The sequence below is a fragment of the Phoenix dactylifera genome, unplaced genomic scaffold (genome assembly GCF_009389715.1).
Source record: "Phoenix dactylifera cultivar Barhee BC4 unplaced genomic scaffold, palm_55x_up_171113_PBpolish2nd_filt_p 000409F, whole genome shotgun sequence".
NCBI lineage: Eukaryota > Viridiplantae > Streptophyta > Magnoliopsida > Arecales > Arecaceae > Phoenix > Phoenix dactylifera.
In genome coordinates, this window is record NW_024067850.1 from 263984 (window position 1) to 281567 (window position 17584).

Below are 17584 nucleotides of genomic sequence, written 5' to 3' on the forward strand. Positions count from 1 at the left end.
AACCTCCGAGTGATGAGCAGCAAAAGAGGCAACCCATTCAGCATCGCTGTCTCCCGGTAAACATGTGTGGCCAGGTAGAAGCCACACTTCCCCACTAGGCGGCAGATCTCGTGAAGCAGCGGTCGCTCCTCAGTCGCGCATCCTCGACCTCGCACCCACTCGATGATTGTAGCCGAATCTCCCTCCAAGAGGATGTAGTCCACGCCTAGCACCTGTCACGCATAGGTGACTCCCTCCCATGCTGCGCGGAGCTTAGCACACACTACGGACGTATCGAAGATTCGTCGCCTCCTGTTGCCACCAGTCTAGCATCGAGTTTCTAATGATAAAACCCACACCTCCATAGCTCCCTCCTTCGCCCACACTATTGTCGAAGTTTACGTTGAGAAAGTCTGGAGGTGGGGGCAATTAGGACACAAGAACAGAGCTGAGATTTTTATCACCGAGTTCTCCCGCCATCTTCGTCTCGAGCGGCACTGCTGGTGCGCCGGATGGACTCCAGGGCCAAGCTAATTTCGCCGTCTAGTTACGCTTATTCCCTGTCGAAAGTAACCATTCCATCGTTCCATCCTCTGCCAGCCCTAAGTCTCTCCTAGACACAAACTTCATCGTTGATCAACTATCCTGATCCACTTATGAAAACGAGGCCCACAATCATGGTCCAGAACCCAGTAGTGGCTTATAAATTATAACTGCTCCATTTACGGGAGACATGAACCCAGTAGTGGAGATGTCAGCTCGCCGGGAGAGTGGGTTTATTAGGTGTCATTTTCCTTGGCTCCATTTGAATTTATCGTATCTGTTTCTAGCGATGAGCACCAATAGCTCTGGAAAGCCCGCATGGCGAAATGCCAGCTTTCCAGCTGGTACATATAGGTACAGGGTCCACTAGCTACAATAAGGATTAATTGGCCTTCGTGCTTTGCTACCGGAACAAAAAAAATGGCCTTTTGCTTGGAATCTCCTTATCTGGTCACTAGGGCTACAAACAATATTAGCTGCTTGCTCGCCAGTAGCTCACAGCATGGCTCGACATTAGGTCGGTTGGAGCTCAGCTGAGTTAATATATATATATATATGGGGATTGATAACCTACTCTCTATTATGGTAGGTTATCAATCTATCCATTTTTCATTGGACAAAAAATACCCTTATTTTTTGTAACTTTTAAGGGTGCTTTATGTCTTTTTACAATCTTACATTAACTCACCCTCTCAACCCCCAATTAATGTTCTCTCCCTTTTTCTCTCTCTCTCCGGTGTGTGTGTATGTAACTATGTATGCATGTATGTACATACATACGTATGCATGTATATATATGTATGTGTGTATGTCTATGTTTGTATGTATGTTGTATGTATGTATGCATGTGTGTGTGTGTATGTATGTATGTGTATGTATGTATGCATATGTATATATATATATATATATATGTATGAGAGAGAGAGAGAGAGAAAGAGAGAGCATTAATTGAAGGGGTTAAGAAGGTGAGTAAATGTGAGATTATAAAAAGACATAAAGTACCCTTAAAAGTTATAAAAAGTAAGGATATTTTTTGTCTAATGAAAAATGGGTAGATTGATAACCTACCATAACAGAGAGTAGGTTATCAATCCCCTATATATATATATATATAAGCTGAGCTCGAACCGATTTTAGAGGTCCGCTCATAAACAAGCTAACCCTAATTATACTTAGCAGAGAAGCTAGGCTTAGAGTTTAGCTGAACCGATCTTGAATAGGTTTTATTGGGCCCGGCTCGAGCTCGAGACGAGCTCAAGTAAATTGTTTATTTTCTCAGTTAAGCCAGAGCAGCTCAGTACTTAGCTCAATTAGACTCCATTACATCTTTATTGGTTGCTTGAGAATTTCATCCAATCACCTTCCATTTATATATTCATGATACAGCAAGTGACTGAATAGGATTTTAAGACAGCCCAACTTGCTCAATTATTGTGGGAAACACAAATAGTTGATAATGATGAATTACATCCCCTAATTCAATCACCAACTGGAAAAGCGACAATCACCTAATATATACCCCATCTATAATTAAACACATCCAATATGGCCAATGCTACGGACAAGCTAGGTCCATTGTGGGGGATGGATTTTGTAGTTTTGAGATTCGTTCAAAGTCTATCTTGCAAGGCATTATGCTCCAAATATGTAATGTCTATAATGGATATAATTGAGCACTTTCTCCACTACATTGGCTCTTGTATATTAAGGGTTGTTAGTTACCATTTGTATTGTTTTTTTTAACAAATAAAATAACATTTTCAAGATTCAAAACTCTTATCAACATTTCCTCCAAATAAGGTAGTATAGCTCTGAGACAAAGTGAATAATGATATATATAATAACAATGGCAATCTTTCCACAATGCTATTATATGTATAATGAGAAATAACAATCATTACAATAATTTTGCTAAGAGAAGTGCTTTAACCCTTGAGGGCTCGTTTGGTTCGCGGGAAGCATTTTTTCTTATAGAAATATGATTCCTAAAAAGCAAATTCCTAGGAAGAGGATGCCTGAGAAAGTACTTTTGGCATGTTTAGTTGACAATAGGAAAGTGATAGATTTTTAGATTGCTTATGTTTGGTTGGCCATCCACTTTCTAAAAAAGTTATGAGTAATTCCTATTATACTCTTAATAAAAATTAGGTCTTTAATGCTTCTTTAATGCTAATGGGCCTTTTTAGAAAAAAAAATAAAAATGGAGTGATTCTCAGCTCATGAAAAAGTAACTTTTTCATATTTCTTATGGAAAAGACTTTTTCATGAAATGTGGGAATCATATTCCCATAGAAATACAACTTTTCCATCTCTCTCTTTTGAAAACTCTAACCAAACAAGAGGCATCTCATTACTTTTTCATTGACCGCACTTTTTTTCTTCTTTTTTCGCGAACCAAATGAGCCCCAAAGATCATGTAATATCCAATATCGAAGGCTAGAACCTATGATTGTTAAGCAGAGGAGTGCACCCACTAGGATAACCCCCGTTCACACCATCGCCCGACCAATAGTGGCTTTTCATGGATTTATCATAACAGAATAATACCATGATTGCAATATTTATGTCGTGTCCATGCACATGAACCACATCATTGGTTTGGATCCAATGAGGCGTCCAAACTATGGATCCAAGAAAGAGAAACTCTTGCTAAATCTCCACTCATTCCAAGCAAGAAGCAGGATTCTCCTGAATAGAGCTTCCCCTAAAAAGCTCCAAAATGGAGCCTCTTCTAAAAAGTTGTTTTCAACTTTCTAGAAAAATTAAAATAGCTTTCCAAATTTTTTACCAAATACCTTTTTTTATTTAAAAGTACTTTTGGAGGAACAGAAAGTACTTTTTGGCCCTTTAAAAGTTCTTCCAAACAGAGCCTCAATCTCTACCGGTAAACCAATAAAATCCCTTTGCCCACACCCTAGCCGCGTTCCCAGTTGACTGGGTGGCCAAGATTGCACTAACTTCCCCTCCAGCTCGGTTCAGCTGGCCCATGAGCATGCGTTATCGCGGGCCGCATTTTCTTGGACGCTTCGATCTCGCCCATAAAAAGAAATTGGCAAATTAAAGAGTTTTTTTTTGCATGAATATTCTTCTAAAAATTCAAATTTGCATGAATGCTCTCTTAAAATTTATATTTATTTCTATACCCTTATAAAACACTGTTTTTGCATAAATATTTTTACGATTCTTCTAATGCGGTTAATAAAAACCATATTTATTTTAATTATAAATAAAATAAAATTTTGAAATTACTTTTTGTCCTCCATCGCGATCGCCTTATAATTATTTGTGTATACATCTATCTATTAAGGGTATTTTAATCATTTTAATTTAAAACTTAGATGGTGTAGGTACATATACAAAAATAAAGAGAAAAAAAAAATAGAATAGCAAAATAAATATTTTACGAGGGTATACATGCGAATATAAATTTTAGAAGGGTATTCATGCAAATTCGATATTGAGATGGGTATTTATGGAAAAAAAACCCAAATTAAATCCGGATAAAACCCTAAACCCCTATCCGCCTTCGAAGTCCCTATCCCTTGCGAAGTTTGCTCTGATAGCTGTGGCGTATGATTCTCGTGTAGCTTTCTCGTGTTTATTTCGGATTAACAGCAGCAGAGAGATTATTTTTTCCTTTTATAAAAAAAACAACAGCACAAAGATGCCCTTGGTCACGGTGGAGGAGGGGGAGAGCGGCGGCACGGTTACCATTTGCCTTCCTCCTCTCTCCGAGGAGGACCCCTTGTTCTCGGAAAAGAAGGTACGCAGAAACACTCGACTAGTCGACTTCCATTCAAGAAATCCCACTTCCCTTCCTTCCAAAAAATCCCATTTTGATGCATTAATTACGAGGACATATGGATGAATTTCAAGTTAAGATTACACGGGTATGCAATGGAATTTCAAAAGATATTTACCTTAAAGGTTGCAGCTTGTTCCTGTAACCCGTTCGGGTTCAATTCCATTAACTTGGATAGATATAATTTTAAGACAAGATCATGAAGGCATGAAATAGAAGATAAAAAAAGGATGCTTGATTCACTGCGGGGTTGATGTTTATGAGTTTTGGGGATGAAAAAGGAAAAAGCCTCTTGTAAGGGTATTTGCGGACTTAAACGATAAGCAATTGTTATGGAAGATGAATGAAGTGAGTGGATTTTATTATGTTTGACAAGTTTTGTCAACTGCACAAATTGCAATTTTCTGATTGATACGTTGTTATTCTCTGTTAGTAGCGAGATTCACCTTTTCTGGTTTTGACCTTTAATCAAGAATTTTAAGTTCAATGTTTACTGGCAGAGGTTATCGGATGCCAGGAACCTCAAATTTAGGTATCAGTTACCAGTGTCCTCATCAACTGAGGAGGTGCTCCAAATATTGGATCAGATAGTTCAAGCTGCAAGGATACTGCATATGGATGAGGTGTCTAGCTATTCAGCTCTTCTTCTCCTTCTTCTTCATTATTTTTATTTTTATAAGTCATATTCTTTGTTGAATTGTATATTAAGAAAATTTTTGTCACTGTCAGATAGAGCTTTATTTTGCTGAAGATGATGATGGTGGTCCATACAGCCCGAGGAACGAGCTTGAATCCCTTAACTCAATACTCATAATGATAAATTCTTTGCTCACTGGTGCTAAAACTGACATCATACAAGTTCTGCAAGTGTTGAAGAGCAAAATTATAACCATGATCAATTCTGTTGGGGTTCAAAATATTGATGAAATGATCATTGAGAAGTTAGATGCTGGTACTGAGGAGATGCTATTGATATGGGGGGAAGATCATGGAGTGAGAACGAAATTGAAGATTGCTCGTAAGTCTTCGTTTATATTCTTTTTGCTTCGAGAATTTGCTTGCTCAATGAAGATCCCAAAATTTAGTCTATCTTAAGTATGGCATGCCAACTTTGGCAAGCAAGTTTTAGACAAGCAGTTATGATTTTAATTTCTTATTTAATTATTTTGTATGGTTTAAGTGTTCCGTGACATGGTGTTTGGTGGTATCATTGGTGCTATCCACTGAGATGGTTCCCTAAGAAGTGAGGGGAATGAGCACAAGGCTGCTCTAAAGTTTTTGAACTGTTTGTTGCATCACCATATTTTTTTATATTTCCAAAGACATAATCAATTGGGTTTTCATTTTGGTATTGATGACTCGCTTTTTTGTGGTGAAGAGAATGAAATGAAAAATGTCTGTTGATTTCTTCGTTCCATTTAGTCTAATGAATATTCAGTGATCAATCATGGTCTGTAACAACAATAGGGGAGATGGCTATAAGCTATGACATCTTAAAGAGAATCATTACCATAATATAAGTGACTTGGTCCATCTATGTGGGTTTGAATTTCACATGTTCTACTTTGCCACTTTTCCTGCATCTTATGATGGCTTACATATACCTTCTTTGTTCACAAGGATATCATATTGTTTTTTTTCTACCAATTTATCCTTTAATTATATTAATTTTAGTTCTAAACAAGTATCCAACCATCTTCAATATTATACTAACCTTGAGGGATGCTGCCACCCGAATGAAGAGGAGGGACCAAAAGGGTTTCACAGTACAGGGGATGGTCTTGTCAAAATTAACTTCCACATCAGCAGGAAGGCACTGAAACCAGACAATCATAGTATCATGGACCATGGTGCTATATTTGACTGTGAGATGATAACTAGTCCCCGTAGGAGTAGTAGTTTGCCATAAGCATATGATAGTTAGTTAGTGATGACCTCATGGTGTCACTGCACCAGTTGACGCCAACATAAATTTGAAGCTAAAGTAGGTAGAGGGCAACAAGCAGTGACGTTGGTTGGCGGTGCCATGAAGGAATGCTAAAATGCTAAGGACCACAATAAAACGAGAAATGCATGAGGTTGGGATGATAAATTCTGATTGGGTGCATGATGTAGTTTGTTCTAGAGATGGTCAATAGTTAACAGACTGAATCATTAACAAGATGAGATTGGTGCATAGGATGAATGCTTTAGATGATGCTTGGTGGACATAGAATCAGTCTTGCACTCTTGCTTTTGGTCAACTAAAAAGTGAGAGATCACAATTGCTGTATACTTTTTTCCCTTTTTTTGTGAAATTAGATAATCATGCAAACTATGTGCAACCTCAATGGGGCCAACGTCCTTGTGTCAAAACTGGCTATGTTGTTCCTTGACGAACTAGATAAAGTAATAAGTATATCCATTGGCAATATCATCATCCACACAGCATATGCACGAAGTGCAGATAAACATGCCACATTTATACCAAATGCTCATAAATTTCACTATGAGAGATTGACTGAGTTTCTTCTTAACTCAGGCATGAAGAGTGTGTAGAAATCCAAAAAAATGGCATAGTGAGAACAAAAGTTGCCACTGCTGATAAGTAAGGCCAAGACTAGGCTACCAGGTAGTTTATGAAAAGTTCATCTTGAAGAATGCCATTCTTCCAATGTTCTTCAATATTTATTTTTTTCGAAAAAATGAACATTAACATCGGTATCTGCTTGAATTTGTGATTGCGCTCTTAAGTTGTTTGCTATGACTAATATTGCAGGCCAATTTTTTATTGTGCTTACATCTTCCTTATGCATGATAACATGAAAGTAGGCCCTCTTGTACTTCTATTTTTTTGGGTACTTTAAAAAAAGGTGCCAATGTTTTATCAATACATAATTTATCATGTCCCTGGTTTGATACCATGTTATTTGATACCATGAGGTTTAATTTTTATCATGTTTAAAATGTTAAGAAGTTCCTTTCATTTTCTTTTGAGTATCTAGATTTTTTCTTAGGTCCTAACGCATCACAATTGTCATGTGTATTTATAATTATTAGTTTAGATTTTAAGGAGGCTGGAAGAGGAGCAGTGGCATCAGAGGATATAAGCATGGGGGACATTGCTTTGGAAATTCCTGAGTCTCTCATTATATCTGAGGACCTTGTTCGTGAATCTGATATGGTATGCTGTTATTATTAGCTGTCATTTAGGTCACATAACACTTTGTTCGAGTTTGCTTTTAGGCTGCATTGAATATGCAAACCTTTTTGATTTTGCATCTTAAACTTTGTGGAAATACCAAAATAAAGATGTGCATATGACTATCATGAGTCTTTTTGCTTAGTATGTATTCCATTGATTCCCTACAACAGATATATAAACATACAGCAAATGTGTTATTCCATTCATGTTTATAAACATACTGAGGCTGCTACATTTTCTGCTTGTGTTTATAATGGTACTTAAGACATCATGTTTTAGTTGAAAAACTAGGGATTTCGGTGACTCCTTATTAAGGCTTTCAAAAACCTTGGTGTGTTGCTTCTCTTTCATTTCTGTTCCATGCTTGTAGTATGACCCGTTGAAGCAATTGGACGATATCACCTCTGATACAATGTTGTTATTGTGGAGCATGAGAGAAAGGTATAACTCCAATTCAAGATTCAAGATTTTTTTTGACACATTGCCGGAAGAATTTAATACAGGTATTGAATTTACATTTGCATGTTCATATTTTATTTGAAAGTATGTGATTAATTTTTCAAGTAGCTTCACCTTGATAATTCAGAAAGCATCACATTCTTATTGATTTTGAATATTTAAGTCACTTAAACTTATTTATCTACATTACTGCATTATGAAACTGCGGTACAATAATTAGGCAGAGTTCATGCTCAGGGCTGTGAAATTAAATCCTTGGACGAAGGATAACTAACACCCCCAAAACAAGAAAAAGAATACAGGAAATCTGTTTATCATCCCGTGAAAAGTCCATGCCCCTTTTTCAAGAAATAGATGTGAGTGGTGTGTTGGTTGTTTGCACTGCATTGCCTATCAATACGCGACTGCATTGCCCATCACATAGATTAGAAGGAGACAAGGGAATAACAAAAGAAAGTTATTATATATGCAGGATTTTTACTCTGTGTGATCATAGAATATTAGCTGAGTTTATTTCTATATGTGGAACCTGTACGAATGATTATATGAATGGTTGTGCAACAGCTCATAGCCAACCATCTAATGATTTCCTGGTGAAACTGACTGAAAGGGATTCTTGTGCATATTGATTCTGCATGAATGAACCAGCTAAGCAGGAATCACTGATCACAAGCATCTTAATTCTTAATTACTGGACTGGATGGTATGAACATAACAATAATTTACTTTGGGATTTAACTTCCTTCATTTTTTCACCTGTTACACCCACCTATGTGCTTGATGCTACGAATTAGTCATGCAGTGTAGGAAGATAGTTGCTTAGAAATAACCTTCTTTTTCTTGAACTATGACATGGTACAAATCACTATGTTGTGGAGAAAAGAGTCTTCCTATCTTCAGCTTGCCAAGTAACAATACATATACTTGTGCTTGCAATCACGTTGAATGGTATACATAATCTGATTTGGTATACTCCATGTCTACAAATTACGCGATGACTTGAATGCCATGTATTGTCTAATAAAAAATTTTCTAATTGTCCTCTACAAGGTACACTACCTGACCATATATCTTAATATTTACACAGTTTTATCTGCATTTCTAAATGTTTCTTGTTCCAAAAGGGTGGTGCACTTAAAGTACCAAATAATTGGAAGCTTTTCTCCCAGGACTAAAAATGAGGACTGAGAACTTTCAATATGTTTATTACCAAAATTGCTGGTTTCTATCGTATTATAATTGGCAATTCTGTATTCATCACATTTATACAGTTTATTTAAAGTATTGTCATTCACCAGGGTTGAGTTTTGGAGTTGACGCACTTGCTGTATTAGAGGGAACCCTGCTCCTCGAAGAATTATTGCAAGCTAAACAGGTACTTTGGCCTTTAGTTCCTTTTCTTTTAGCATGTAAAACTAGCCATATTTTTTTTATTGTACTTTCTTCTTTCCCATTTCAGCTCCTGCGCCAACAATATGATGCATTATGCCCCAAATTATGTGCTAATCACCCCAAGATATTCCAACAAGAGCTGTACACATGGGATAAATTTCTATGGGCTTGTGAGCTCTGGTACTCTAATGGCATGAAAGTTGTCCTATCTGATGGAAAGTTGGGGACATGCCTGGTTCCCATTGCTGGGCTTCTCAATCACTCGGTTTACTATCTGAACTTTGATCATCTTGTTTTAGTGCAGGTTTTTTTCTGCAATTTTGAGTATTGATGTTTTCTTATTTCCCTTGCATTGCAGCTATGCCCACACATACTTCACTATGGACGTGTAGACCAATCAACAAAATCTTTAAAATTTCGTGTATCAAGGTCATGCAAAGCAGGAGAGCAGTGCTATCTTAGCTATGGAACCTTCCCTGGATCTCATCTGATTACCTTTTATGGTTTTCTTCCAAAAGGAGACAACCCTTATGATGTTATGCCTCTAGGTAATTTTCTAGCTAATATTTATTTCACCATGCAATGATTGGAAGTATTAGTTCTAACCAGGAAACAGTTGATAGAAATTATTTGTAGTTTTCTCTAATGACTGGCACAACCATATTAAGTTGCCTTGTCGTTCTTCTGGGTACTAACAGCTTCTAGCAAAATAAAGTGTGTTCTGTAGTATACCATGTGTTTCCTCTCTACTTAGTACAAATCATTTGCTTGTTGATTACTACCCCAAACATCAATCTGAAAATGGTCAGGACTTTAAAATTGTTACCTAGGTATACAGCTGATCTCCATTCTTGGTTGTCTCCAGAAGTTCGCTATAAAGAGAGACCCTTGCATCTTAAGTTTTCTGAAGGCCTCTCAAAAAGCAGTGGGCCTCCTGTAGTGTTATTCGCATATGAATTTGATCCATGATTATTACTCCATTTATATGATGTATATCGATGAATGTCCTGCAATTGTTACTCAAAAAGCCCACCATCCTTTTTGCCACTTTTCCCCTCCATTCTCCATCCAACGTGCAAATCTCACCAGATTATTACAACCTTTTCTCATCCTCTTCCATCAAAAGAGTCTTATCATTTTATCTATTAGACTTATTTTATCCATCTAATTATTCATGCTGTTACCAGGCGGTGCCTATTATTTTTACTCTTAATTGAAATATATGTGTGGTGTGCATGCCTCGTTTCCCTTTAACAGTAATTTCTTATCATCCATTTACTTGAATTCTATATGAGGCTCATAGCATTCGTATATTTTTGATCCTACCTTCGCAGTTAGTCAAGTCAGGCCCACAACTCACCTTATAATGGCTCATGCATGATACCTGCAATATACAATTACTGTTGGAAGGTCCTTAACAGAGTCTTGACTCGCAACCATACATGTGCTCATTTGGCATGTCATGCATGTCACATTTGGTTTATTCCATCCTTACATTCACTTGGCCATCAATCTGGCACACTACTTGACCTCCTAGTTCCCATGCGGCTTGTCTCTTTGGTTCACATCTATTTATTTCTTCCCCTTATTTCATATTACAAGCTGCCAACACCTCACTAATAGCTGTGGCTGGACAAATCTTAGGTGCAAGGACATGCATAGAAGATTCTATTCTAGTCGTTGCTGCTTTGTTTTCCTACCCCAACTGAAAATAATATATGCTTGATCATCTGTTGTGTTGCATGCAATAAACAGAAATGGATATCACACCAGCATTGATCTTCGATGCAGGCATTCACACCTGAGGTCTCATTCCTCATCGACTGCATATCCAGGTGTTTTATGCAACTAAATACCAACTAACGGAGAGTAATAATCAGACCATAGTGCTTGTCAATTTTTATGTTTTTTTGGGCCTATTTATATTTGTTGAGCGATTTATAGACTGCAAGTATGTGTGCTTATAGGTAATATCCGTATTCTCAATTGACTATCAGGTAGATGAATATCTGTGATTTGCAACATAGCCTTTCCTGCTGGTTATTCTCTCCCACCCCTTCTCCCTCTATTTGATCTATCTCCTCTTAGTTCATGTTATGGTAAACTAACAAACACCATCTTATCAATTAAATCTGCAACATCCCTGTGTATCAGTTCCAGCCTTAACCTCAACCATCTAAGTTCTATGGTCTAAACTCACAAACACCTCTTTGGCTCCCATTGGTTTTTATACCCTTTTTTCATTGATTCCTCCATCTCTCTTCTTTTTGTTTTTTAAAATTCAATTGTAACTGCCCAACCAACCAGTTCTTTTTTTTTCTCTCAGATGCTTTATCACTGTAGGTGAAACCAACGCCAAACTTTTTATCATTGCGACTGTCCACCCAGCACCCACACTTGCACGTGCCCATGCATATAGAAATGCTCATATTAACTGGAAAAGGGAGAAGAAAGAAAAGGAAAACTGGTGCATGACGGGGTATTCAATTTGAACTCTCCCAAGTATGATTAAAGTTGCATTCGGTCTGGTGCCACTTAATGAGATTTACTTCACAATGATTGTGATCTATGCCATAAATTTCAGTCTTCAGCTCATCTTCATTTCAATCTTTTGCCATTGCAATAGCAAAATTGATGGATCTCCTCTTTAGTTCATGTTATGGTAAACTAACAAACACCATCTTATTAATTAAATCTGCAACATCCCTGTGTATCAGTTCCAGCCTTAGCCTCAACCATCTAAGTTCTATGGTCTAAACTCACAAACACCTCTTTGGCTCCCATTAGTTTTTATACCTTTTTTACATTGATTCCTCCATCTCTCTTCTTTTTGTTTTTTAATATTCAATTGTAACTGCCCAACCAACCAGTTTTTTTTTTCTCTCAGATGATTTATCACTGTAGGTGAAACCAACTCCAAACTTTTTATCATTGCGACTGTCCACCCAGCACCCACACTCGCACGTGCCCATGCATATAGAAATGCTCATATTAATCAGAAAAGGGAGAAGAAAGAAAAGGAAAACTGGTACATGACGGGGTATTCAATTTGAACTCTCCCAAGTATGATTAAAGTTGCATTCGGTCTGATGCCACTTAATGAGATTTACTTCACAATGATTGTGATCTATGCCATTAATTTCAGTCTTCGGCTCATCTTCATTTCAATCTTTTGCCATTGCAAAAGCAAAATTGATGGATCTCCTCTTCAGTTCATGTTATGTGGTAAACTAACAAACACCATCTTATCAATTAAATCTGCAGCATGCCTAACCCCTGAGCGTCAGTTCCAGCCTCAACCTCAACCATCTAAGCTTATTCTGTGCTCTTTGTGGAAATGTTCTTTTGTGCAAGAGAAGAGAATGCCTTCTGGCTTCCATTAATTTTTATACTTTTTTTCCATTGATTCCTCCAATCTCTCTTCTTTTCGCTTTTCAATATTCAATTGTAATTGTCCAACCAAACCAGCTTTATTTTCTCTCTGATGTTTTAGCATAGTCAGTGAAACCAATCCAAATTTATCATTGTGACCAAGGTATGCTGAACCGACCGGAACCAGTCAGTTCAACCTGTACCGAACCGGTGCTGACGGGCATCGATATGGTACAGGATATAAAAACGGTTCCGACCCAAACTGGGTCGGAATCGATCGGTTCCATGCTTGGACCGGTGCGAACCGGGCCGGTTCGCGCCGGTACAAGCCGGTCTTTCCCCGTGCGTGGGCATGCGGGGAAGAGCGCCTGCGTGCAGGGCAGCGCGCTCCGTGCGCGGGGAAGAGCGCCCACGCGACTGGAGCCTGTGTGGGCCTCTTCGCGCAGACACGCGAGCGGAGAACGCGCACCCGTGCGCGTTTCCCCGCGCAGGAATTGCGCCCGAGCGCGATTCCCCAGGCCGGAAATCGTGCTCGAGCGCGGTTCCCCGCGGGGCACGGTGCCCACGCGGGCTGCCAGCCCACGTAGGGGCATTAAATGCCACTCTATGGCATTTGACGCGTCCGCGGACGCGTTTTTTTTTTTTTTTTTTGAAGTCCTCGCGTGCAGCTCCAGTTCGGTACCGATTCCAAGCCGGTACCGAACCGGAACCGTACCGGTGCCGGTGCTTACCGGTACAGTCGGTCCCGCGAACCTTGATATTTGTGACCGTTTCCCCAGCACCCACACTCGCACATGCCCATGCATATAGAAATGCACACACTAATTGGAAAAGGGAGAAGAAAGAAAAAGAAAACTGGTTCATGACAGGATATTCAATTTGAACACTCCCGAGCACAATTAAGGTTGCATTCAGTCTGGTGCCACTTAATGAGATTTATTTCATAATGATTGCGATCTACTTCATTATTTCACAGTCTTCAGCTCATCTTCATTTCAAACATTTGCCATCGCAAAACAATTAATGCTGATACTATCAAACTGATCATTGTGTAAAAATTTGATGTTCAATAAGTGCCCAGCATGTGAGTTTTTTATTTGTCTCCTTGAACCACTAATCTTGTGCCCTGGCTGTAGATTTTGATGACTGCTGCAATGAGGATGGTAGAAGTAACGAAGCATGGACTGGTGAAAGTAGTAGAACCACTCACATGGTTCGAGGGACATGGCTGTCCAAGAGTGACAAGCCTCATGCATATGGCTTGCCTCCTCCACTGTTGGCTCATCTTCGTTCTGTTTTGAAAGGTGATGGCATTGAGCAGCCTCCTGAAGGTCCTAAACCAGATGTAAGGCCACACTCTGTTCTTTTTTCTTCACACATGACACTGCTTGCAAATCTTCCAATGGTACTTTAGGTGTGATCTGTGATTGTCTGATTGCATGAACTATCACACAGTCACTATTTTTTTTTAACCAACTTGTTTTTACTAAATTCTGTAGACGCAAAGGCTTGCTAATTAATTTCTTGATCTTATCTTCTTAGATCCACAAGGAAAATGAAAGAGCAGTGCTCGAAACAGTTCTGTCCATTTTTAATCCAATGTTGGAAGGAATAGGCGATTCAGATGATTTCGAACGGTATTGTCTCGATATGAACTTTACCATCTAATTGCCTATCAGTGTTTCTCCATCCAGTAGTTCTTTTTCTACTTTACAGGGATAATTCTCGTTGGGATGTCAAGCTGGCAGCGGACTACAAAGATCTACAGAGAAGGATCATTTCTTCTGTTACAAAGTCTTGTTACTCTGGCCTTGAAATGTTGGATGCATCAGCATGAGGTCTTACGACTCATCAAATGCCCAACCGTAGCATTTTGACAAGTGTGAAGGATTTTGCAAAAGGTGGCTTTAAGGTCAGAAGATGAATGCATCTCTTGGTCCAGCAAGCTTATCATACATGTCATTGATGACGGGCAGTGACACACCATACCACCAAATTTAGTAGGAATTCTATTTAATCAGCATCATATCAAGAATTCTTTCTACCTCTTCAAAGATGCTTTTAGGAGCATCCATGTTAGTATATAATTAAAAGGATTTCAATCCTTATGTCACTAGCTGCTTATTTAAGTCATCTTGGTCATCATTATCAGAACCTAGCTTTGGCAGAAAGAAAGCAGCCTTCGAACTAATTTTTGGGAACAAAATATTCATGCACCAAAATCCCACATGAAGGTTGCCACTCGTGGGGCCTATTATATTTATCTAGGTCCTCAGCTGAAGCGTTCATGTCTATAATTTATTGTAATTTGATCAGAGAAAGGAGGCCAGAATTTGGCTTCATTTCACTACTGCATCCTATTGCTTGGCCATAGATGTGGGATCCCCCTTGACCACTTTGTGTGGTTGAGGATTTTAAGCACTTAGAAATAAAGTTGAAGCATCTCTTATGTATCAATTAGATTGGTGAAGCGTGGGAGAGTTGCCTGGGGTACTTCAGGACATGTTATTTGCTGATTCTATTGGGTGTATTCATACTTGTGATACTTGTGATGTATAAAATACAGCAAAAAAAAAAAAAAGGAAAAAAAAAAAGGGTATAACACTTCCAGCCCAAAGGTGCATGAAAATGAGTTATGATGCGGATGTGTTTTTAGTTTGAAGGTGCCACTACCTGTTGATCTAGTTTAGGCTTTGATAATCTTGGATGCAAGAAGGGGTAGATAGGAAGTTCATTCAATGGTCACCCTGGTTCGATCAAACTGAGTTTTGAGCTAGTGATCAAAACTAACTAATTCGGTATACAAGTCCAAAATACTTTTGATTAAAAAAAAATGGTTTCTGACATGATGGGTTTGGTGTTAAATCACCTGCTTGGCATTGAAAGTGCAACTTTCAGCTATCTCTAATTCTTATCATCATGAACCACTTTGTTTGTAGATGAATAACAGGCTTTAAATAAGAAGCTTTACTGGATAAGTAAGTACTTTAGCGAGCATCCTTGTATGTTTTCCATTTATCCTGGAGTTTTAGTTGCAAAGAGTGCCAATTGCTTTAACTTAGCATCAAAGATTTCTAGACAAATAAACTTTGCACCTTGCAATATTAAATATTTGGTGGTGCATCTCTCTTGCAGCCTTGCTGTCCACAACACTGGTCTTGGTTAGGCATCCAACCACACCTGCAAACTTCTTAATCTTGTCCATCTTTTGCTCATTGCCTTGTAGGCTTTGATCCTCCTGCAAAACTTGGATGACTCAAGGATGGGATTCTGAATGGAAGGGTGACCGGTAAAGGATCTGTTAAAGGGAACCTTGCCATCTCAAAAATAAATAAGTAAATAAATAAAACATCCATTTTATTTAACATTAGCTCTTGACTGACTTTGGTTCAACAGTGCATGAGTACTTAAGCTCGGTGAAAAAGTCCACTCATTAAATATGTGCACTAGTCTGATGAAACTCGCATAAGTGAAAGCTTTTATGGCAACAAAATAGCAGGGTACGGACAAGTCGATCTGGAGCGGTTCACGTCATACGGGAGCTTGGTCGGCGTTTTCTAACTTTGAGCCAAATAAGATTTGTTTTTTTGTATTTTTTTTGGTGAATCATACTGATAACCAAAAAAATCAAAAAAATAGGAGTTGACGGTGAGAGGGAGGGGCAGCCTTAAGAATCCCACTTAAGTGCCGGATAACAAAAGAGGCAACCCAGTCGACAACTCTATTTGCTTTTCTATAGACATGAGCGGCTCAGAATATGTTGTAATCCCTCGTTAACCTGCGGATATTCTACAAAAGCAAGTGTCCATCGTTGGTTTTGTATTTGCCTCAGATTTATTCGATCACCATTTTGAAATTTTCTTCATTGTAGATACTATCCACTTCCAATACGAGCTTCACATAGGTAAGATCTTTCCGGACGGCTCTCAGCTCCGCTCCATATGAACATATTAAAAATGCGTCAACCCTCAACTGTGACGAGTTTAGAATCATGACCTCTGTTTATAAAACCAACTCTTCTTCTACTACCGCCAGATTAATCTTGTTTAAGAGGTTTTTAAGAGAGCAAGGTGGGCGGTGATTTTAATATAAGATTATCCACGTATAACCCGAGTGATCTCTATTGTTAAATCTTGATCGAACTTTTAATATGTTTATGTCATAAGCGAACAGCTCATCCGTTAGATAAAATTGTTAATATTTGATATAAACAAAAAATATACCTTTAATTTAATTGAAGTACTATACTATACTATATACTATTTAGTAATTAATCTATCTATATTTTGAGTTTAATCGAGTTAGACACGTATGAAGCTCAACTCATTCATGTACCAAGCTGATGCTCTATATCTCAAGCTTAATTTTGATCCAAACAGGATGATTTGTTCTTGAATAGGTGATTGGTTGTGCAACTGCGATTGTTAAATAAGACTAGAGTGGGAAGTTAGTTTTAGTGGCTTTTTTTTCCAGAAATTTTTTCCCCCCTTTTTTTTTGTTACTTCTTGAGCTGTCCTTTTATTTCCATTTCCCCTATCCTGCTCTCTTTCTTTCGTTTTTTTTTTTTTTTTTTTTGGCCCCCCCTAACTTTTTTTTTGTTTTGTTTTGCAACTATGGGTTTTGGAATCCAGTTCTAAATACAGCATGAACCCTCTGTAGCGAGGGAGGCAGATGCTTCTTGGATTCATGGTGATAACTCTGTCGGCAGCCCATGGCCGGTTAATTTCGCCAACCGTTCCCGAAATCATTTTTAATTTAACGACTCCACATTCGTCTTGCGTGCATAAATAATGTTATAAAATAACGCCTCGGCGGCGTGTAACTTAGGTGGCTGCGGGCCCCGCACCTTTTGG

At 38.4% G+C, this 17584-nt stretch overlaps 1 protein-coding gene across 2 annotated transcripts; it reads left to right on the forward strand.

The window, feature by feature from the left end:
* The first annotated feature begins 4044 nt into the window (after nt 1-4044).
* LOC103701561 (actin-histidine N-methyltransferase) lies at nt 4045-15078 on the forward strand. 2 transcript variants are annotated; one of them, XM_008783684.3, is made up of 11 exons: nt 4045-4285; nt 4825-4947; nt 5054-5342; nt 7369-7487; nt 7879-8011; nt 9266-9342; nt 9427-9624; nt 9718-9907; nt 13868-14076; nt 14274-14368; nt 14448-15078. In XM_008783684.3, the coding sequence occupies exons 1-11, from the start codon at nt 4187-4189 to the stop codon at nt 14566-14568; spliced, it is 1653 nt and encodes a 550-aa protein (XP_008781906.1). In that variant the 5' UTR covers nt 4045-4186; the 3' UTR covers nt 14569-15078. The 2 variants fall into 2 exon arrangements, with proteins under 2 accessions (XP_008781906.1, XP_008781907.1); XM_008783685.3 differs by lacking the exon at nt 4045-4285 and having other exon boundaries at nt 4823-4947; nt 5058-5342.
* The last annotated feature ends 2506 nt before the right edge of the window (nt 15079-17584 follow it).

Excerpts from the sequence above, each read along its gene's own strand:
- LOC103701561 (XM_008783684.3), top strand. The coding sequence starts at position 4,187 with ATGCCCTTGGTCACGGTGGAGGAGGGGGAGAGCGGCGGCACGGTTACC. Across the intron at positions 4,948-5,053 it reads GGATACTGCATATGGATGAG|ATAGAGCTTTATTTTGCTGA; the intron begins GTGTCTAGCTAT and ends TGTCACTGTCAG. Across the intron at positions 14,077-14,273 it reads CTGAAGGTCCTAAACCAGAT|ATCCACAAGGAAAATGAAAG; the intron begins GTAAGGCCACAC and ends TTATCTTCTTAG.